Source organism: Trichomycterus rosablanca, chromosome 13 (genome assembly GCF_030014385.1).
Source record: "Trichomycterus rosablanca isolate fTriRos1 chromosome 13, fTriRos1.hap1, whole genome shotgun sequence".
In the NCBI taxonomy this organism is placed as follows: Eukaryota; Metazoa; Chordata; class Actinopteri; order Siluriformes; family Trichomycteridae; genus Trichomycterus; species Trichomycterus rosablanca.
This window is the reverse complement of record NC_086000.1, coordinates 14328392-14351477: the sequence shown is the minus strand read 5'-3', so window position 1 is coordinate 14351477 and position 23086 is coordinate 14328392. Positions and strand designations below refer to the sequence as shown.

Below are 23086 nucleotides of genomic sequence, written 5' to 3'. Positions count from 1 at the left end.
GAGGTGAATTGGAGATACTAAATTGTCCATGACTGTGTTTGACACTAAACTTGTGAACTGATGAACCTTGTGTAATGAGTAACTACCGTTCCTGTCATGACGTTAAAATCCTAATAAATAACTGAATAGGGGTGAATGGGACTAAAGAGGAAGGACAAAGAAGAGATGGAGGAGTGCAGGTCAGTATGTTGTTAATTAGAGTTTGATGACTGTACTGAGCACTGAAACTGTACATGCATTGTGGAAATAAAGGAAAGATCGTGTTTTGGGAGTGAATGAGAGGAACGAGGGATTAGGGGAAAATTAAACAATTGTGGGTCAAAACAACTTTGAATTTGTGGTGGTGGGTCTGCACTGAGATGATATATCTGAAACTGTGACTATCATTTAAGTAGAGAACAGTAGATAGATGTTAAAAAAATTAATGGGAGTGAATGGGACAAAAAAGGGGTTATAAAACTGATAGTTCCGGTCCTAAAATCTGATTGGCTGAGCCGCGTTCGAAGCCGTTGTAAAATTAAGCAATAGAACACTTGAGGTCGTGTGTTATCGCGAATAACATCACGGCTGTGATTTGGTTGCAGGCACGAGCTGAAGGTGAGTGCAGTAGATAATCACAGCCGTGATGTTATTCGCGATAACACACGACCTCAAGTGTTCTATTGCTTTTATACAACAGTTTTTACAAAATAAAGAAAGAAAATAAATCAAAGAAGCCCTGAATTTCATAATAAATATGCTAATATTGACAATACCTTCCGCCAAAAAGTAGTTCCACAATGAATATAAAGTTTAACACTACAAAGCAGACATCCCAAGTTGCAAAAACTCATTTCAGGGAGGTAAGAAGAACAAAAAGAAAAAGGCAAGAACCGAAGGGAAAAAAAAGGAAATAAAAAACCTCTCGCACACACCAAAGGATATTTACTTTTAGGAGCTGCTAACTGGGCTATTAAGCTAACTGTTTGCGTTACAAACACATTAATGTTCCCTACATAGTGCACTAGATTGTGTATCAGATCTCGGATTTATGTTCCCTATATAGTGCACTAGACAGTATATTAGACGATTGATTTATGTTCCCTACACAGTGCGCTAGATTGTGTATCAGATAACGCATTCATGTTCACTACATAGTGCACTAGACAATATATTAGACAATTGATTTATGTTCCCTACACAGTGCGCTAGATTGTATATCAGATAACGCATTTAAAACGCGATCTGGAAAAAAGGCTGTGTCGCCTGCGTGCACGTTTGTGTGCTTGAAGCTTGTCGTTACTGGCAACGCGTCAGCGGAGTAATACAGTTGTGGTGTGAAAAGGCCGTGCTGTTAGAACACTTCTCAACCAATCAGATTGTAAGGTCGGAACTAACTGTTGTAAAATCCCCGATATACGCACACCTATGATCACCTCACATCATTCCATATAAATATGCCACTAAAAAGAAAAAGTACAAACTTGGTTGAACACTATTTTAAGTCATGTAATAATAATAATAATAATAAATTTTATTTATAACGCACTTTACATTTGAAAACAAATCTCAAAGTGCTACAGAAAAAGAGTAAAAAAAAAAAAAAAAACATGAAATATGAAACAAATATAAACATAGCATTATGAGACATACATCATAAAATCAGCGGTTATCTAACAGTCATAACATCTGTTAAAAAGAAACGTTTTTAGACCCTTTTTAAAACTCTCAATCATCTGTGGTGCCCTCAGATGGTCGGGAAGGGCATTCCATAGACGAGGAGCAGCAGAACAGAAAGCCCGATCACCCATGGTACTTAGTTTAGTTCTGGGAATGTGGAGAAGATTTGATTTTGCAGAACGGAGCGATCGCGATGAAATTTTAGGAGTAAGAAGTTCTTTCATGTAGGGCGGTGCATTTCCATAGATGCACTGATATGTAAGGAGAGAAATTTTATATTCTATCCTTGCAGAGACAGGGAGCCAGTGGAGTGAATGAAGGATAGGTGTAATGTGCTCGTGTTTTCGTACTCTCAGCAGGATCCGTGCAGCACTATTCTGGATATACTGTAATCTCTGGAGACTCTTGGTAGAAATCCCGATGAGAAGTGCATTGCAGTAATCCAGCCTGGAGGAAACAAATGCGTGAACCAGCTTTTCAGCATCTGAGACGGTGATGGTAGGAAGAAGTTTGGCAATGTTTCTGAGATGATGAAAGGAGGTCTTGCATAGATGTTTAATATTGGCTTCAAAAATTAGTTGAGGGTCGAATTTTATGCCAAGATTGATAACCGTTGAAGAGGGAGAAATAGTATGACCAGCCAGTGTAATATTGGTTATAGGGGATGACTGGGTCTGGAGTGAGGTGCCAACCAACATCACTTCAGTTTTTGCACTATTTAGCTGAAGAAAGTTGTGTTTCATCCACAAACTTATCTCCTCCAGGCAGGCAGAGAGTATTGAAAGAGATGCTGATGAAGATGATGATGCGGGAGCAGCAGAATGGAGGAAATTTGTGTCAATTTTCATGTAAAGATGTACAGTATATCATCAGCGTAGCAGTGAAATGAAACTCCATAGCGCTTTATAATATGGCCAAGGGGAAGCATGTATAGGGTGAAAAGGACAGGGCGCAGGACTGACCCCTGGGGGACTCCGCATGTCACAGCATATGACTGGGACCTTCCATTTCCAATAGAGATGTACTCTGTTCTGTCGATAAGATAGGACTGAAACCAAGCCAGAGCAGCATCAGTGAGTCCAATGGTGTGGTATAACCGGCGTAAGAGCATACCATGGTCAATGGTGTCAAATGCTGCCGATAAATCAAGTAGGACAAGCAGAGAAGGTGAGCCAGTGTCAGCCATCATCAGAAGGTCATTGGTAACTTTAACCAAGGCCGTTTCTGTGCTATGAGCAGAGCGGAAACCAGACTGAAATTTTTCAAAAAGGTTGTTGTGTTTAAGGTGATCCTGGAGATAAGTGTCAACTACTTTTTCCAATACCTTAGAGAGAAAAGGAAGATTGGAGATAGGCCTATAATTTGCCAAAACTTCAGGATCAAGTGCTGGTTTTTTTTAGAAGTGGTCTAATTATGGCAGTTTTTAGAGAAGGTAGAACATAGCCAGCTTGGAGGGAGTAATTTACTACAGTTGTAATCAGAGGACTTATAGTAACGGTGTGCACTTTTACTAGAGCAGTAGGAAAGGGGTCCAGGGCACAGGTGGAGGATTTCATCTTCCTGATAATGTCTTCAATCTGTTGTTGTGAGACTTCTGGGAAACAGTTAAGGGGCTGGGAAACCTCTGCCTGTGTATAAAAAAGAGTCTGCACTTGTAGAGAGTTGGTGCTAGAGAGATCAGAGCGGATTGAGACAATTTTTGTTTTGAAACAAGTCATACTTATTTATTAAGTTATTACCATGTACTATACATGGAAATGTCCAGATTAATATAAACAGTAATCCTAATCATTCGTCCAAGAAATAGTGTAATAGTGATTGTGGAGGAATGTTTATTGCGAATGTTATGTTCGCCCTCATGTTGCCTAGCAACACTGTTAGCGGACTACCTGATTTCACGGAAGAAAGCTTTTTGTGAGTGTTTTTGTAAATAAAAACATTTATAAATTGAACATTGTTGTATTTTATTATATGGCTTATTGCTTTAATTAAAAACAGGTGTAGTGGGTGAACGAGTGCACATATACGAAAGCTGTAAACAAGCCATGGTGTCATTAACTGGACTGATGTTGGAACGATGGCGATATCTCAAACATTGTGGAAGAAAATTCTATATTTTAATATTCAATATATTTCTAGGGTTAGGGTATTAATAAAATATTTTTATGGTTTGTTGGGATATTAAAATGAAACTCTGGACTGCAAGTTTACATTTATGTATAAAGTATAAAAACCTACTGTTTAAAATACAGAGGAAACGAGACTGACCTGTAGCCAGGGATGACTGAGGGACTTGTCCACGCTGTAGCGCTTCCTCATTTTGACTTGCAGCAGGTTATTAATGAGGTCAATTGCTGAAACAACAAAGCAGACTGTCAGTAACTGGGCTGCGGTGGGAAAACCGAAAGGATAAAGAACTAGAAGCAATAATGAACAAAACCAACATTAACGTTGTTTCAGGGGTCACAGAGCACCGAGAACTGCTGAGAGTAGTTTACCTTAAGACTTTAGTCCAAGGGATTGCAGAGTATTATGTCAATAAGCCACAAGAAAAACGTAACATGCTGTCAGTGGCATGCTTCTTTAACTTTATTTTCTTTTGATCTTTTCTTCCTTTTCCCTCATGATTTACATTTATTCCCACAAATCTTTCTCTCTGTAGCACTTTTTGCTGTTAGCTTAGTAATCCTAAGTACTATAGATGAATTAATGAATTACTTAAAATTCTTAAATAATTAAAATAATTCTCAATCGCAAACATTATTAATGTACATGTAAATAAAATAAGAAACATTTTCCTAATGTTAATATAAATGCATCAGAGGAATATTAACACAAGAAAATAAAGATTTAATTAAATCATATTCAGCGTCATAATACTAGCATACTCACTCCTTCAGAATTACTGTATTAATTCAGTGCTATAACAGACACTACAGTGCAGCAGATTATCTGAGCACAGTATCCGACCCTAATTTAAAAAACACCTTGACGAGATACAGACCGAGCGCACACGGCCTGGCCGTGGAGACGGGGCGACACACCCGGTCCTGGCTGCCCTGGGAGGAGAGGCTGTGCCAGCACTGCACTCTCAGTACAGTAGAGACGGAGCTGCACTTCCTCACCCAATGCACTAAGTACCACCACATTTGGGCCCAATTCTTCCCCAAATTTAACACCGTCATCCCCAACTTCAACTCCCTCCCAGACCCCGACAAACTGCCTTACTTACTGGGGGAGCACACTGGCAGCACTCTATACACACACCTGCTACCAGGTGAGGGACAGTGGGTGACCATGTCTCACACACACACACACACACATTTACATTTTCAGCATTTAGCAGATGCTTTCATCCAAAGCGACTTACAGTATACAGTCTAAGCAATTGAGGGTTAAGGGCCTTGCTCAAGGGCCCAACAGTGGCAACCTGGCAGTGGTGGGGTTTGAGAGAGAGAGATAGAGATAAGATATCCTTTATTTGTCATATATACATATACAGGTGTACAGTACAATGAAATTCTTTCTTTGCATATCCCAGCTATGCAGCCCCATTCGCAACAAACTGTGATGCACTGTGTATTCTGACACCTTTCTATCAGAACCAGCATTAACCTTTTCAGTAATTTGAGCTACAGTAGCTCGTCTGTTGGATCGGACCACACGGGCCAGCCTTCACTCCCCTGGTGCATCAATGAGCCTTAGCCACCCATGACCCTGTTGCCGGTTTACCACTGTTCCTTCCTTGGACCACTTTTATTAGATATTGACCACTGCAGACCGGGAACACCCCACAAGAGCTGCAGTTTTGGAGATGCTCTGACCCAGTCACCTAGCCATCACAATTTGGCCCTTGTCAAACTCACTCAAACCCTTACGCTTGTTCATTTTTCCTGCTTCTAACACATCAACTTTGAGGGTAAAATGTTCACTTGCTGCCTAATATATCCAACCCACTAACAGGTGCTGTGATGAAGAGATAATCAGTGTTATTCATGTCACGTCAGTAGTCATAATGTTATGCTTTGTCGGTGTACATTAGCACAATCTGGCCTATGATTAATTTAGATATGATCCAGTGACCATAACTTGCTGAAGCACTGGTATTTGATCTCACAATCCTGGTTGTAGGGTACTATGTCATTCTTTACTGCTGCATCTTCACATTTTGCTCCACAAGCAACAATCTTGAGGTCATTAAAATTATTATACATAAGCCAATAGGACAAAAGCCCCCCCCCCCCCCCCCCCTCCCCCCTTGGTGTGTTTATGTCTTCTGGGATTGTTTTCAGCCTCTTGTGTAATTACCTTTGGATATAAACATCTACTAAAAAATACATGTAATAAATGTAAATGTAGACCCCTGGTGAGTGTGGATTAATATACAGCATGACACTCAGAGCATTTAGAATTTTTGTTTTCCAGGTAAGTGGGATCACATTGTTTATATAATAAGCAATATCCATGCTGCTTGTTTATAAAGGTTAGGATGACATTTAACATTTATTGCCGAATTCTCAAGAATCAGAACCAGTACAGTATTTTGGATTGATTAATCAAAGGCCTTGCTGTGTAATTGCAAGGGTTTAATTGCTATGCCTCCTGCATAATCTTGTACTGTGCAGTTTTAAAGTAATTAAAATGTTATATTAGCTATGTAACACTTTAATAATAAGTTAAAGTGCTAAGTGAAAGTAAAAAGTCCTTTAGATTTGCATAATATAAATGTGACTGTTTGTGCTTAACATGGCTCACCTTATGAAAGCCCTGCCTACAAGTCAGCCTTCCTGCTGGGATTCAGGTGGATTTCCTCCTGTGTGTGGAGGTGCTTGCAAAAGTCTATTAAAATTTTCTTTAAAGAGTGAATGAAATGATTTTCTACTAAATAAGATTTTACATAATGCAGCGTCATACTTTATATTCAGGAAGCTACCAGGACCAGATGTGTAACTAAAGAAAAATAGCTACAACGTAATCTGACAAAAAAGAACCACATGGCCAGCAGTTAGTTAACATCTGATCATGAACTTGTTGGCCATCCATTTCCAAAGCCATAGGCAATTAATATAGATATAACAGACTCCACTCCATTTTGGAAAACAAGAAGTCTATAAGAAGTAACAAATTTATGATTCAGTCAAAACAACATTCATGAGGTCAGATGGCCTGGCTTGCAATTAATGTTTCAATTCATACCAAAGATGTTCAGTAGGGTTAAGGTCAGGTCTTTGTCCAGGCCTCTGGAGTATGTCTACATCAAAATTATTTTCTTTTTTGGACCTTGCTTTGTGCACATACAGGGTATCCGAAAAGTATTCACAGCACTTCACTTTTTCATAAGTATTCACAGTAAAAGGCACATAGAGGACTCTCAGACCATGAGAAACAAGATTCTCTGGTCTGATGAAACCAAAATGGAACTTTTTAGCTTGTATAACAAGCGTCACGTCTGGAGGAAACCAGGCACCACTCATCACCTGGCTAATGCCATCCCTACAGTGAAGCATGGCGGTGGCAGCATCATGATGTGGGGATGTTTTTTCAGCAGCGGGACCGGGGAGACTAGTCCTGATAGAAGGAAAGATCAGTGCAGATAAGTACACCAAGATCCTTTAAGAAAACCTGCTCCAGAGCACTCTGGACCTCAGACTGGGGCAAAGATTTACCTTCCAACATGACAACCACCCAAAGCACACAGCTAAGAGAACAAAGGAGTGGCTTCGGGACAACTCTGTGAATGTCCTTGAGTGGAAAAGCCAGAGTCCAGACTTACACTCAAGAAGTACCAGTACCAGTACCAGAAGTACACTCAAGCTCATGTGACTACATACACTGCCATAACATTAAAACCATCTCCTTGTTTCTACACTCACTGTCCATTTCATCAGCCCCACTTTCCATATAGGAGCACTTTGTAGTTCTACAATTACTGACTGTAGCCCATCTGCATACTTTGTTCACCTTCTTTTTCTTCAGTGGTCAGGACTCTCCCAGGACCACTACAGAGTAAGTATTATATGGGTGGTGGGTCATTCTCAGCACTGCGGTAACAATGACATGGTGGTGGTGTGTTAGTGTGTGTTGTGCGGATATGAGTGGATCAGACAGCAGCACTGCTGGAGTTTTTAAATACCGTGTCCACTCACTGTCCACTCTATTAGACACTCCTACCTAGTTGGTCCACCTTGTAGATGTAAAGTCAGAGACGATCGCACATCTATTGCTGCTGTTTGAGTTGGTCATCTTCTAGACCTTCATCAGTGGTCACAGGACGCCTATCCCAGCTTTTCAATGGGCGCAAGGCACACAGTAATACCCTGGATGGGGCGCCAGTCCCTCGTAGGGCAGACACACATACACACACCTATTCACCTATAGGGCAATTTAGTATCTCCAAATAACCTGACTGCATGTTTTTGGACTGTGGGAAGAAACCCGGAGCTTCCGGAGGAAACCCATGCACACACGGGGAGAACATACAAACTTCACACAGAAAGGACCCGAGCCCCGCCTGGGGATCGAACCCAGGACCTTCTTGCTGTGAGGCGACTGTGATACCCACAGAGCCACCGTGCCGCCCGCATTTGATTCTAAATTTGTTACATTACAATTATAAACTGTCAGAATACAATCAAATTAGTCAGTAAACATTTAAAGACAAGTTTTCTGAGTATTTGAAACATTCAACCAAGATTAGAAGGATTTTACTTTTTTTTCTTTGTAGCTGTCTGTATTTTAACACTTAACCCAGGCCAGGCTATATCTGTGAACCTACCTTCTGGTGTCACCTTCTTCCACGGGTTGGGTGGGTACATGAAGGCAGCGTTCTGGATCTGGTCGTGGATGTCCTCGTCCTCGTTAAATGGAAACGTGCCACTGAGGCTGACGTAGATGATGACACCCACGCTCCACATGTCTAGGGAACGGTTATAGCCCTTGTTTCTCAGTACCTCGGGTGCCAGGTAGGCCGGCGTGCCCACCACTGAGCGCCTGAACGACTTTTCCCCAATGATCCGGGCGAAGCCAAAATCGCACAGCTTAACCTACGGGAGAGCGGTGAGTGATCGGTAAGAGTTCATTCAGAGCTAGACACTGGAGGCAGACAGCTACTTTAACTTGACTGTGGTGCAACAAATAGCATCCATTATTTCTCCCCAATCCCCATTTCCCTCGACAGACACCCTAATGAGTCGTTGCCAGAGACGGTGCTAAACTCAAATGAAATTATCATGCGGTTAAAAGCAGTTACTGTGCTGCTCTCCTGCTGATCCAGCCAGCTTCACTTTTAAAACGTTTACTTCAGCAGAAGAAAGAACAGCATCTGAAGGAATCACAGGACCCCTAATGCCAAAGCGAAAAAGCTCGGCAGGTTAAAATGACAGCTATTTTAAGTTCTTTGCATTTGTTCTTGAAAATATTTGTGGTAAATAATGCAAATGGGTTCGGTTTAGTATTCCTCTGAGATGTTTGCCAGTGCCCAAACACTGTGAGTCATTGGTTCTGCTTGAGTGCTTCTAGAGAAAGCTTGGAACAGTAGACGGCTAAAACAATGGGGAGATAATTTAGCAGTCTTTTAGTACAGAGATGCGAGTGCACACTCTGTGTGCAGAACACAGAATAAACTGTAATTACCATTACTTATTGTTATCCTTTTGCTTCTGTAAAAGCAGATTAATTCATGTGTATTTTGCCGTTTCCTCCCTTTTTTTGAATGGCTTTCTGTCAGCATGGTACTTACTTGTGGAAATGAGTCAGCAGATGCCAACAAGACATTCTCAGGTTTTAGGTCACAGTGTACAATGTTATTGAAATGAAGATGGCGTAGTGCAACAAGGATCTGTCCAAATACACAAAGAAAACGAGCTTTACTCAGATCATCACACCTTATACCTTAAACTGGGCAAAAACAAATGAACTGTTGCTAATAAACGTCTGTTTTATGAATGATAACTAAATAAGATCTCTGTGACTGTTCACTACCAAGTCTGACACGGTGAACTGAGTACACGTCTAAAAGAATTACTTGTGAGACGAGGAACTTGGTGATGCGTTCTGGCAGCCTCCCCTTCTCACTAGATAGTATCATTTCCAGCATGTCACCATGGAGCTTCTCCATGACGACAAATACTCGCTCTGGCGTCTCGAACATGCACTCCAAGTTCACAACTCCTGGGTGGTGAAGGTTCTACAAAGAGCAGATATGAGGCATTATGGTACACTGCAATTCTCTTGAATGTCCAACAACATTAAAACCACCTCCTTGTTTCTACACTCACTGTCCATTTTATCTGCTCCACTCACCATATAGGAGCACTTTGTGGTTTTACAATTACTGACTGTAGTCCATCTGTTTCTCTGCATGCTTTGTTAGCCCCCTTTCATGCTGTTCTTCAATGGTCAGGAACCCTACAGGACCTCTACAGTAGGGCTGTCACGCTAACCGCAATTTTGAAATATCACGATATAGACCAGCCAACCGCAGGGCATGCCAAGCAACCGCAACACCGCGGTGTTCAAGTTTTTTCTTTCTTTCTTCTCTTTTTTTTTTTTTTATTGTTGCAGGGTCCATCTTGTTTTATACGCTTACATTCAGGCGTAATAAATGTTAAATAAATTCATAATGAAAATGAGCTAAGAGCGACATTTTCCCGCAACCTGTTCGCATGCGTTGCTGCTGAGTGTCAGGCTTTGTGTTTTAAAATGTAAACAATCGCAACATGAATTATAGGCAAGTTTATTAATGATGAAATTGAGTTCACACTCAATAAAATACTTGTAATTTAGACTATATTCAAACAGCCTTGGCGTACTAAAACACTTAATGACGGTTAATATGGCATTGCAGGCTGCAAATATTCTCTTGCTGGAAAGATTTAAATGTATTTTTTCGTTGAATAAAAATGTATTGAAACGAATAATAACTTGAAATGTAGTATATATTGTTATGTTAATTATACCTACTAAATAGATAGTTTGTCGCATTGTAAAGTCGCATGCTAATACACGTGTATTAGTGTAATGAGCCCCATCAGAGAGAGTTTTAGTACCGAGGGGAACATCGCTACCCCACTCAGATCCTCTCTAAACCACATCAGATGAACGTGTTGGTTCTTCTAGCGCGCATGATAACGCAGGTTTAAACTCTTACAGACTTTATTCTTTATTCTATTTTTTTTTACCATATTTTGATTAGATGTGCATTTAAAATATTTAGCCTAAACACTTTTTTTTCGTTTCACAGTGTATATCTAGCCTAGGCTAGAAGCTTAATTTAAACCTTTTTTAATAGAGAAAAGATGTGCATCCCTGCTCTGTTCTGTATTTAACAATAAACACGCATTTCATTGCTCTTAAAGCTGTCTCATCTTTGTCATTATAAAGCAATAATATACCGAATCATAGCCTAATAATAAAGCTTGTTTATATAGCTCTAAAATCCAGATAAATTAAGTAATTTTCCAAAACAAAAAAAAATGGCGATATTACCGCATACCGCAATATTGAGACAGGCTGAATATTGCAAGGGGAAATTCTTTCACCGCGACAGCCCTACTCTACAGAGCAGGTATTATTTAGGTGGTGGATCATTCTCAGCACTGCAGTGACACTGACCTGGTGGTGGTGTGTTAGTGTGTGTTGTGCTGGTATGAGTGGATAAGAGTTTTTAAACACCTCACTGTCACTGCTGGACTGAGAATAGTCCACCAACCAAAAATATATCCAGCCAACAGCGCCCCATGGGCAGCGTCCTTCGACCACCGATGAAGGTCTAGAGGATGACCAACTCAAACAGCAGCAATAGATCAGCAATCGTCTCTGACTTTACATCTACAAGGTGAACCAACTAGGTAGGAGTGTCCATTAAAGTGGACAGTGAGTGAACACGGTATTTAAAAACTCCAGCAGCGCTGCTGTGTCTGATCCACTCATACCAGCACAACACACACAAACACACCACCACCATGTCAGTGTCACTGCAGTGTTGAGAATCATCCACCACCTAAATAACACCTGCTCTGTGGTGGCCATGTGGGGGTCCTGACCATTGATGAACAAGGTAACAGCAGGCTAAAAGGTATGTAGAGAAACAGATGGACTACAGTCAATAATTGAAGAACTACAAAGTGCTTCTATATGGTAAGTGGAGCTGATAAAATGGACAGTGAGTGTAGACAATGGACAAAAAGGTGGTTTTAATGTTATGGCTGATCAGTGTATAAACAAATGTAAAATTTGATGCCTGTAACACACTCTTCTATTAATGTTTCTATTAATTACACATTTTAATAGTTTGGGAACTGGTGATACTAATTGTCGCAAATTTGCATTCTTGCTTGATACAAAACCTCACCTGTTCAACAGTCCCTGGTCACGGTTTTCAGATTTTTCTTCTTTTTATAATGCACCATACATTTAGGACACAAGACAGGAGATAGATCTGGACTGCAGACAGGCCAGTCAAGCACATGCATTCTATGTCTACAAAGCCATGCCTTTATGAAATAACCATGGACTTTCCTAAAAAAAAGACACCACTTTGATGGTAGCATGTGTCTCTCTATAATCCCAAATAAATGCCTCTGGATCAACAGTTCCACTGGCACTGATTTACCACCATGATATGACAGATTATAGCTTTTGCAGCTTTCTCTACAATCTGGGGTGTGTTTCCCAAAATGTTCATAATGTTAAGTACTTCGTAACCTCATACTTAAGAACATTCTTAAATTTACAAGTGTTTCCCAAAACCGTTAGCAACTAACATAGTACTTAAACTCGTTCATAAATTACGAGTAGTCTGACCCATTTGTAACTCACTAAGTACTTCTTAACTTGAAGTTTGCATGCACAAAAACAATAAATGCAGCTAATTTGTCTAAAAAAAACTCACAGACGCACTAGTTCTATACCCGACAACAGCACCTTTATAAAATATGAATTATTATGAAACAAAAAGTATATATATACTCAGTATTTATACACAGAATTGCATTATACTTGAATTATGCACTCACCTCCTACCAAACTCAACTCAAACTCAAAAGAAGCTCTATTGGCATGACAAATAAGGACATTCGTAGAATAGAATAAAGTAATAATATAAACAGTGCAAATAATAACAATAAAAAAGGTGACTTTTACAATAATGAGATAGTCATAAACGTTTGTTGTGTGTGTGTGTGTATGAGACATGGTCACCCACTGTCCCTCACCTGGTGGCAGGTGTGTGTATAGAGTGCTGCTAGTGTGCAGCTCTCTCTGTGCTCCCCCAGTAAGTAAGGCGGTTTGTCGGGGTCTGGGAGGGAGTTAAAGTTGGAGATGACGGTGTTAAATTTGGGGAAGAATTGGAACCGAATGTGGTGGTACTTGGTACGCTGGGTGAGGAAGTGCAGCTCCATCTCTACTGTACTGAGAGTGCAGTGCTGGCACAGCCTCTCCTCCCGGGGCAGCCAGGACCGGGTGTGTCGCCCCGTCTCCACGGCCAGGCCGTGTGCGCTCAGTCTGTATCTCGTCAAGGTGTTTCTTAAATTAGGGTCGGATACTGTGCTCAGATAATCTGCTGCACTGTAGTGTCTGTTTAGGGCCAAATAACACTGCAATTTTACTCTGGGCTATAGTTTCAGTTTCCCAATAATTCTGATATTTAGTTCTGAGTTTTTGTGTAATTTGTTTCTTCTAATTGGGTTTGCAGATTTCTCCTGTTCCCGAGTCTTTATTGTGTTAGTGTGTGTTAGTAGTGTATTGGTGTGTGTTAGTAATGTGTGTTAGTGGTGTGTCGGCATGTGTTAGTGATGTGTCGGTGTGTGTTAGTGGTGTATCGGTGCAGTGACTCAGGACCAGTTGGATGACCAATTCACCTGCTTATTGTGAAATGTTTCAAAACAGTGCAGTTTAATTATGACCTTTTTACTGTAATATTCTTACTCTTATTTTGCCCAGTCCCAATTTTTTGAGTGTGTTAATGTTTATGGTATAACATTTAAAATGCCTTTATATATTTGGAAAAAAACATTTATGGTAGTTAGCCAAAATATTAAAAACACAAAAACACAAAGATAGACCAAGTTCACAGAGCTGAGAACTGATCTGGCTGTCTGAGAAAACTCAGGTCTTGGAAATAAAGATGAAAAGAAAACCATCACACCCAGCTGGGACCAGCCGTTGGCATCGCACAACAGCAGAAAACTGGACCGGATTTAAAGAAATCATAGGTTTGCATATAGAGGAGTTGGCGAGTCTGAGAGGGAAAAACCGTGATATATAGAAAAACTTCCACCTGGAGCGAAATAACTCTCATGAGAAGCCCCCTCTGCCAGCCAAAATGACATGCCATGTTATATTCTCTAAATCTTTCATTAATGTTACTAACTGTAGATGGTGAAATTTCTACATTTCTTGCAATTGTGTAGAAAAATTTTCTTATCAAAGCTTTGGACTATGTTTTTTTGCAAAGTAGTAAACCATATAAATGAATTAGCCATATTTTATACCCAGTTATAAATACTAATTATACACTGTCCCATTTTTTGGAATGTGTTGCAGTCATCCAATTAGGATTTGCATATATTTACAAAATAAAGTTAATAAAAAAAAAATGCATCTCTATTTTAAACTGTTTTCAATTAAATGCCAGTAAAAGACAGATTACAACAGACATATCCTTTTCATATCCTCTAACCCCTGTGCTATTCACCTATTATTAAGCATTATGACCTGCTAATGTCGTATGTTAATGTTTGTGTGTATTTACCTGCAGAATGGCGACTTCATTGCGCAGTTGGCTCTCCTGTTTAGTAGGAAAGCGCAGTTTGTCTATGATTTTGATCGCCACATCTCTGCCTGTTTTTCTGTGTTTTCCTGCAACGTACAAACAAATCTTTTTTTTTTGTTGCATTTTTCCCAATTTTGCTCCCAATCTACAGTAGTCATATCCAATTACACCAATTGCATTACACTTCCTCTCTACCGATGCTGATCTCCACTTTTTCTGATTGAGGAGAGCCCCCTCTGACACGTGTGCAGTAGCCAACTGCATCGTTTCAACTGCACAAGGCGAGTTCATATGCGGATCAGCTTTGTGTATGGAGAACCACACCCTGGTCAATGCATTATTCCTCGACTCTGTGCAGGCACCATCAATCAGCTAGCAGAGGTCATAATTGCATCAGTTATGAGGTCCCAATCTGGCTTCCCACCCTGTATGAACAACAGCCAATCATTGTTCATGTAGCCAGATGTCAGAGCTGAGTTTCGAACCGCTGAGTTCGAAATGTCAGCGCTGGTGTGCTAGTGTCTTTTACCGCTGCGCCACCTGAGCGGCGCTGTGAGGGGACATTGTTACCCACTTTCAAATAACAGTTTCAGTTCTTAGAACCAAAGATGAAAATAATCATCCAGACTGTTTTCAGCAAAAGGTGCAAAAGTCAACATCTGTCATGGTATGGTGGTGCATGACATGGTGCATCAGTGCCCACAGCATGGGTGAGGGTAACGTTGACAAAAAGTCGTGTGCAAATCTCTGCTAGAAGCCGGCCAGGTGCTTACACAGACACACGATTGGCTGTGTGTGCTTGTAGGGGGCGGGACAATGGCTGAACAGGGTTTCCTCACACCTGCTGCTGATTGATTGATGGCGCCTGCACAATGAGACAGGGAATAATGGAGATCAGTGCGTGACTATTGTTTGTAAAACAGATCCCAGTATAACCAGGCCTTGTGCAGGTGAAAAGATGTGGTCGTTACTGCACACATGTCAGAGGGGACGTGTGAAGGTTGCATCCTTCCTTGGTCAGGGGTGGAAGTCTTCAGCAATAGAGGCAAATTATGATGGGAGAAAATAAGGGACACTGTGGGCTGTTTATGTTGGGGAAAAACAAACAACAAAACAAACAACAAAATACAGTGGTACCTCGAAACTCAACGTCAATTGGTTCTGGGACTGGTGTTGAGTTCTAAAGGCGTTGAGTTTCAAGGTATTTTTTCCCATAAGGATGTATGGGAAACCTGTTAATGTGTTCCATGGTCCCGTGGAACTGCATATGTTTTAGGCTAATGTAAAATAATGGGGTTGTTTTTGACACATATACACTGAAAATAACACAAATATAACACAAATATAAAAAACACTGAAATAAAAAGCTAATTCTTACAATTTCTCAGAACCTCGAGCTGTAACACAAGTTTAACAGTGAAACAGTGAGGAAAATCCAGATAAACACAGATACATGTGGAGCTTTCAGAGTGAATCTGATGGTTATTCCACACAAACACTGTTTTGTCTCATATGCACACTTTGATGGCGTATTACCGCACCCCTCAAGCCGGGCGCTGAACAAAGCGACTGTTCATTGTTAATTTGAAAAAAAAAAATAATAATAATTTTTACAAAACAAACTGAACACGTTGAGTTTAGGGGTACAAATTTCCCGACAAAGGGTGTTGAGTTTCAAAGATTTTGAGTTTAGGGGACGTTGAGTTACAAGGTACCACTGTATATAGTAAATAGTGTTTTATTACCGCCATATACAATCCCAAATTGCCCAGATCCAAGCACTTCATCAGGAAATATCTGATACAGTGTGCTAATGTCCTATAAGAGAAGAAAAAATCAGACATGACCAACAAACAAAGAGTACCAGAACATATATTGCTTTATACACTCTGCTCTGACAGAACTAGGCTGTATATTTTGTGCAGTACAGTGACTGAATTAAGAGCAAATATTACTGCATCCAACTAGGACTGTGCCAGAAAAGCCTGGGTAACTATGGCAATCTCATGGTCACACAGGTAATCAAAATAAGCTCCAGCCGAGGCATTGAGTGTTTCTATTCCACTGAAACCCAAGGCTGCAGCAATCGGCAAGCTAACACAATTCTCCAATGCACAGCAAAACAGCTCAAACGGTGCGAGAGCGCTTTTCAAATATAAAAGTAATTCAAAGCTGCACGGCAGAAACCGTATATGAATCATAAGGTTAAATCCTGATGCCATTCTTTTACATACGCCTCAATTATGTTAGAAAAACACAGTCTGATGTGTTGTATGAGCTATGCATGAAAACAAGCTTTACAATTCAAGTTCAGGTTTTATTTTGGTCTATTTCTAGTATTTCTACTTTTCGTGTCTTTTTTTAATATTTTCTCCCCATTTTCTCCCTTTTAGCGCGTCCAATTGCCCTATTGCGTCATGCTTCCTCTCCACCAATGCCGATCCCTGCTCTGATTGAGGAGAACGGAGCTAACCCACGCCCCCTCCGACACGTGGGCAGCAGCCGTATGCATCTTATCACCTACACTTTGACGAGTGCAGTGCAGCTCAGCGTTGTGTACGGAGAGACACACCCTGAGAGCACTCTTTTCTCATCTCTGTGCAGGCGCCATCAATCAGCCAGCAGAGCTGAATCGTAGTTATGAGAGAGAGACCCCAGATATGGGTGGCTTAGTCCCGCCCATATCTGAACAACAGGCCAATCGTTGTTCATGTGGCTGCTCAGCCTAGATGGCAGGCAGAGCTGAGGTTCGATGCGATGTATTCGAGATCCCAGCTCTGGTTCCAGCGTGTGTTTTTATCGCTGCGCCACCTGAGCAGTGTATTTCTACTTTTCTATCTGATTAAAACGGAATTTAAAAAATACAATAAATCAATGCTTACCACATTTTCCTGAATTTGGCAGTTGGACACAGAGATGCTGATGGAGACATCTTCTGTTAGTGAAGGAAACAAATTAAATTATAATACTAAACACAAGATTAACAATTAATTCTGTGCTCATGCAAACATCCTCTTCTGGTATAGAGTCTGCAGATCTGATTTAGAAATCCCAACAACTCCTACATTGTGCAAGTCTGATCATTATGTGTTAAATGAATATATAAGTATATACACCAATCAGGCATAACATTATGACCACCTTCCTAATATTGTGTTGGTCCCCTTTTGCTGCCAAAACAGCCCTGACCCATTAAGGCATGGACTCCACTAGACCCCTGAAGGTGTGCTGTGGTATCTGGCACCAAGATGTTAGCAGCAGATCCGTTAACTCCTGTAAGTTGTGAGGTGGGGCCTCCATGGATCTGACTTGTTTGTCCAGCACATCCCACAGATGCTCGATTGGATTGAGATCTGGGGAATTTGGAGGCCAAGTCATCACCTCAAACTCATTGTTGTGCTCCTCAAACCCTTCCTGAACCATTTTTGCTTTGTGGCAGGGCACATTATCCTGCTGAAAGAGGCCACAGCCATCAGGGAATACCGTTTCCATGAAAGAGTGTACATGGTCTGCAACAATGCTTAGGTAGGTGGTACATGTCAAAGTAACATCCAAAGTAACATGGATGGCAGGACCCAGGGTTATCCAGCAAAACACTGCCCAAAGCATCACACTGCCTCCGCCGATTTGCCTTCTTCCCATAGTGCATCCTGGTGCCATGTAAGTGATGTTCCCCATCCACATGATGTAAAAGAAAACGTGATTCATCAGACCAGGCCACCTTCTTCCATTGCTCTGTGGTCCAGTTCCGATGCTCACGTGCCCATTGTTGGCGCTTTCACCAGTGGACAGGGGTCAGCAAGGGCACTCTGACTGGTCTGCGGCTATGCAGCCCCATACGCAACAAATTGTGATGCACTGTGTATTCTGACACCTTTCTATCAGAACCAGCATTAACTTCTTCAGCAATTTGAGCTACAGTAGCTCGTCTGTTGGATCAGACCACACGAGCCAGCCTTCGCTCCCCACGTGCATCAATGAGCCTTGGCCGCCCATGACCCTATCGCCAGTTAACCACTGTTTCTTCCTTGGACCACTTTTGATAGATTCTGACCACTGCAGACCGACAAGAGCTGCAGTTTTGGAGATGCTCTGACCCAGTCATCTAGCCATCACAATTTGGCCCTTGTCAAACTCGCTCAAATCACTATCAGAACACTATCACCTGGTCAACATTTATAATGTGTAATTCAAAGGCAGGTTTGCAGTTACGTTTTTCTGTTATTTTGTCCACCACCTGTATTAGACGTGTTGCCAGTACGTGCTCTGTTATTTGATGTATCGGTCATAATTTACTAAAAGCTCCTACAGTTTCTGTGTGAGATGAGGGAGGTTACCAAAACGCCTTACTTACAGCCTTTTTAATCATTTAGAATGATCTAAAAATACTTCTATGAGGGGTGAATTTACCACTGATTTAGCACTCTACTACCCTTTTGCAGTCGGAGTGTGTGTGGGGGGTATGTGTATCTGGTGAAGGACTGCTTTCTCATGGTATGGTGCCTGGTTGAGGCGAGAAGGCTTGCGTGCATCGGGCAAGCAGAGAGCTTTGCTGCCTACAGTTTTATCTCCTTTCAGGGTCTCTCATTGCACAAACGTCTTAGCAGAGGTGCCAGACTAAAGATTCCACCTACAGTGGGCAGCAACAATACAGGACAATTTTAGAGGTAGGTGATCACAAAGGTGGCATCGTTAATGACATCAACTCAGCTGCACGGACGAAGGCGATGGTAAACCACTTCTGTACTCTACCACGAAAACCAAATGGAAAGAAACAACTGTTGATAAAAAAATGAATGTTGGGGCGCTCAGGTGGCGCAGCGGTAAAACACGCTAGCACACCAGAGCTGACATTCCGAACTCGTCAGTTCAAATCTCAGCTCTGCCATTTGGCTGAACAACGATTGGCTGTTGTTCATACAGGGTGGGAGCCGAATAGGGACTTCTCATAACTGAGGCAATTACGACCTTTGCAGGCTGATTGATGGCGCCTGCACAGAGTCGAGGAATAATGCGCTAATCAGGTTGTGGCTCTCCGTACACAAAGCTGATCCGCATATGAATTGCCCCGTGTAGGTGAAAAGATGCAGTCGGCTACTGCACACGTGTCAGAGAGGCGTGTGTCAGTCTCGCTTTACTCAATCAGGGCAGGGATCGGCATCAGATTAAATGTGGGTATACAATCACTGGCTGTAGCCAATGTGTTGCTCTATATACTGCTATCTCTGTGTATGCCATTTATCAATCAAAAGCAACCTCCATAAGACCACAACTGACCAAATGATATTTTGGTGGTGGTAAAATGTTGGTTCTCAGCATTACAATAACACTAACAAGGTAATGACATGATAATGTGTCCTGTTGTTGTATGAGTGTATCAGGTGCAGCAGTGTTTTTGGTTTTTTAAACACCAATTTTAAATATGCCAATGAGATTAAGATTAAAAATGATTAAGATCAAGAATCTAAATGTGTCAGGGTTATGTTTATTTAATATAAAGGTCCTACTGTGATGGCTGTGCCGGTTGCCGTGCATCATGCCCTTGGAGATAACGGGCATGAGGGCATGCTGGATGGCCGTCTGCCACATGTGGGCCACGTCCTGCCCAGTTCCGCTGATTAGCACACTCCCAAGGCTCAGTGAGCACTCCTCCAAAGAGAGGTTTTCCCCTACATAGTACACCAGACTGGCAGTGGCGATCTCGAAGCAGTGTGGGTTGGCAACTTCAGGTAGCAGGCTAAAGTTTTTAGCGGGTTCTAAAGACAGGATTTCAGATAAAGGGATTTCCTGTAGAAACAAAACAAACAAACAAAACAAGTGAAATACTTTAAAGCAGTCTTTCTTAAATCTAATCTTCAAGGTCCACTGCCTTGTAGGGTTTTAGGTCTTTTCCTAGCCTCAAAAATACCTGATTTAGCTTGTAAGCTAATTATTAAGCCAGTAAGCTGAGTGTGTTTGGACTGGGGAAAGCTTGCAACGCTACAAAACAATCGACCTCCAGACTAATTACAATCCTGCAAAACTTATACACTGATCAGCCATAACATTAAAACCACCTCCTTGTTTCTACACTCACTGTCCATTTAATCAACTCCACTTACCATACAGAAGCACTTTGTAGTTCTACAATTACTGACTGTAGTCCATCTGTTTCTCTACATACTTTTTAACCTGCTTTTACCCTGTTTTTCAATGGTCAGGACCCCCATAGGACCACCACAGAGCAGGTATTATTTAGATGGTGGATCATTCACAGCACTGCCGTGACACTGACATGGTGGTGGTGTGTTAGTGTGTGTTGTGCTGGTATGAGTGGAGTTTTAAAATAACGTGTCCACTCACTGTCCACTCTATTAGACACTCCTACCTAGCTGGTCCACCTTGTAGATGTAAAGTCAGAGACAATCGCTAATCTATTGCTGCTGTTTGAGTTGGTCATCTTCTAGACCTTCATCAGTGGTCACAGGATGGTACCCATGGGGCGCTGTTGGCTGGATATTTTTGGTTGGTGGACTATTCTCAGTCCAGCAGTGAAAGTGAGGTGTTTAAAAACTCCATAAGCACTGCTGTGTCTTATCCTCTCATACCAGCACAACACACACTGACACACCACCACCATGTCAGTGTCACTGCAGGGCTGAGAAAGATCCACCACCCAAATAATACCTTCTCTGTGGTGGTCCTGGGAGAGTCCTGACCATTGAAGAACAGGGTGACAGCAGGCTAACAAAGCATGCAAAGAAACAAATGGACTACAGTCAGTAATTGTAGAACTACGAAGTGCTTCTATATGGTAAGTGGAGCTGATAAACTGGACAGTGTGTGTAGAAACAAGAAGGTGCTTTTAATGTTATGGCTGATCAGTGTATATAATAGTATATTAAAAACTAGTCAGTTTTTACACTGATAAGCCAAAGCATTAAGACCACCTGCCAAATATACTGTTAAAACAGCTCACACCTGATTTATTCCTGTAATATGACTGCATGCCTATTGTAGGTGCTTTTCAGGCCTGAAGGGTTTAATGTACTGAGTGCTGTAAAACATTCAGCTCAACACCAGTATTAAAACAATCTGCAATTTGAGTCACAGTAGCCACTCTGTTGGTTTATACCAGACATTATAGCATTTATGCCCTCTAGCATCAATGAGTCCTGGCCTTCCAACAACATGTAGAGGTTTGTGGCTTTGTGGGTGAGGAGTTCTTGCAATTCCGGGGATACTTCAGCCCATCTGGCTTTAACAATTAGGGTTTTCTCAATATCACTCAGGTCTATATGGTGCTCATACCTGCTGTATTTAACATGTGTACTATGAGTAACTGTCATTATCCCAACATTTAATATATCCCTCAATGTGACATGCACAATAGTGGAGTAGTAGCTCAGTGGTTAAGATTCTGGCCTAGTGATGAGAAGCTTCCTGATTCAGACCACACCACCACCAAATTGCTGTTAACCTACAATTGTTTGCATTGTATACAGTCACAATTGTAAGCTATTTTGGATAAAAGGGTCTGTACAACCCCAAATCAGAAAAGGTTGGGACAGTATGGAAAATGCAAATAAAATAAAAAAATAAAAAGTGATCCTTACATTTACTTTGACTGTTATTTGATTGCAGACAGTTTGAACCCAAGATATTTCATGTTTTATCTGCTCAACTTCATTTCATTTATTAATAAACATCCATTCCTGCATTTCAGGCCTTCAACACATTCCAAAAAAAGTTGGGACGGGGGCAATTTAGGGCTAGTAATGAGGTGAAAAAACTAAATAATGATGTGATTCCAAACAGGTGATGTCAACAGGTGATTGTAATCATGGTTTGGTACAAAAGCAGCATCCAGGAAAGGCTGAGTCTTTGATGAGCAAAGATGATCAGAGGATCTCCAGTTTGTCAACAAATGTGTGAGAAAATGATTGAAATGTTTAAAACAATGAACCTCAAAGAATGATTGGAAGGGATTTGCATATTTCTCCCCCTACAGTGCATAATATCGTTAAACCATTCAAGGAATCGGGAGAAATTTCAGTGCATAAAGGCCAAGGGCGCAAGCTTAAGCTGAACACCCGTGACCTTCGATCCCTCAGACGGCACTGCATCAAGAACCACCACTCAACAATAGCTGATATAACCACATGGGTGAGGGATTACTTTGGCAAACCTTTGTCAAGCACTACAATACAGAGTTACATGCACAAATGCCACTTAAAACTTTACTGTGCAAAAATGAAGCCTTATGTTAACCATGTCCAGAAGCGGCGTCAACTTCTTGGGGCTTGGAGGCATCCAGGATGGACCATCACACAGTGGAAACGTGTATTGTGGTCAGATGAATCAGCATTCCAGGTCTTTTTTGAAAAAAAACCCAAAAAACAAAGGATGCCGTGTGCTCCAGACCAAAGTTGAAAAGTCCAAAACACAGGGTCTGTCATGTAATGGGGTTGTGTCAGTGCCCTTGGCAAAGGTCATTTACACTTCTGTGATGGCAGCATTAATGCAGAAAAGTACACTGAGATCTTAGAGCAACACATGCTGCCTTCAAGACGTCATCTTTTCCAGGGACGTTCATGCATTTTTCAACAACACAATGCAAAACCACATGCTGCACACATTACAAAGGCATGGCTGCAGATGAAGAGGGTACGGGTA

General features: G+C 41.3%; 1 protein-coding gene across 1 annotated transcript in view; it reads right to left on the bottom strand.

Moving 5' to 3' along the window:
• prkd1 (protein kinase D1) overlaps nucleotides 1–23086 on the bottom strand; it is a 111692-nt gene that overhangs the window by 5635 nt on the left and 82971 nt on the right. The window contains exons 11-18 of the mRNA XM_063006890.1: nucleotides 19939–20218; nucleotides 17314–17366; nucleotides 16177–16249; nucleotides 14411–14517; nucleotides 9683–9844; nucleotides 9398–9496; nucleotides 8435–8702; nucleotides 3928–4013 (exon numbers count right to left, since the gene is read on the bottom strand). Coding sequence (XP_062862960.1) covers nucleotides 3928–4013; nucleotides 8435–8702; nucleotides 9398–9496; nucleotides 9683–9844; nucleotides 14411–14517; nucleotides 16177–16249; nucleotides 17314–17366; nucleotides 19939–20218 — 1128 coding nt within the window. The remainder of the gene's footprint in view (nucleotides 1–3927; nucleotides 4014–8434; nucleotides 8703–9397; nucleotides 9497–9682; nucleotides 9845–14410; nucleotides 14518–16176; nucleotides 16250–17313; nucleotides 17367–19938; nucleotides 20219–23086) is intronic.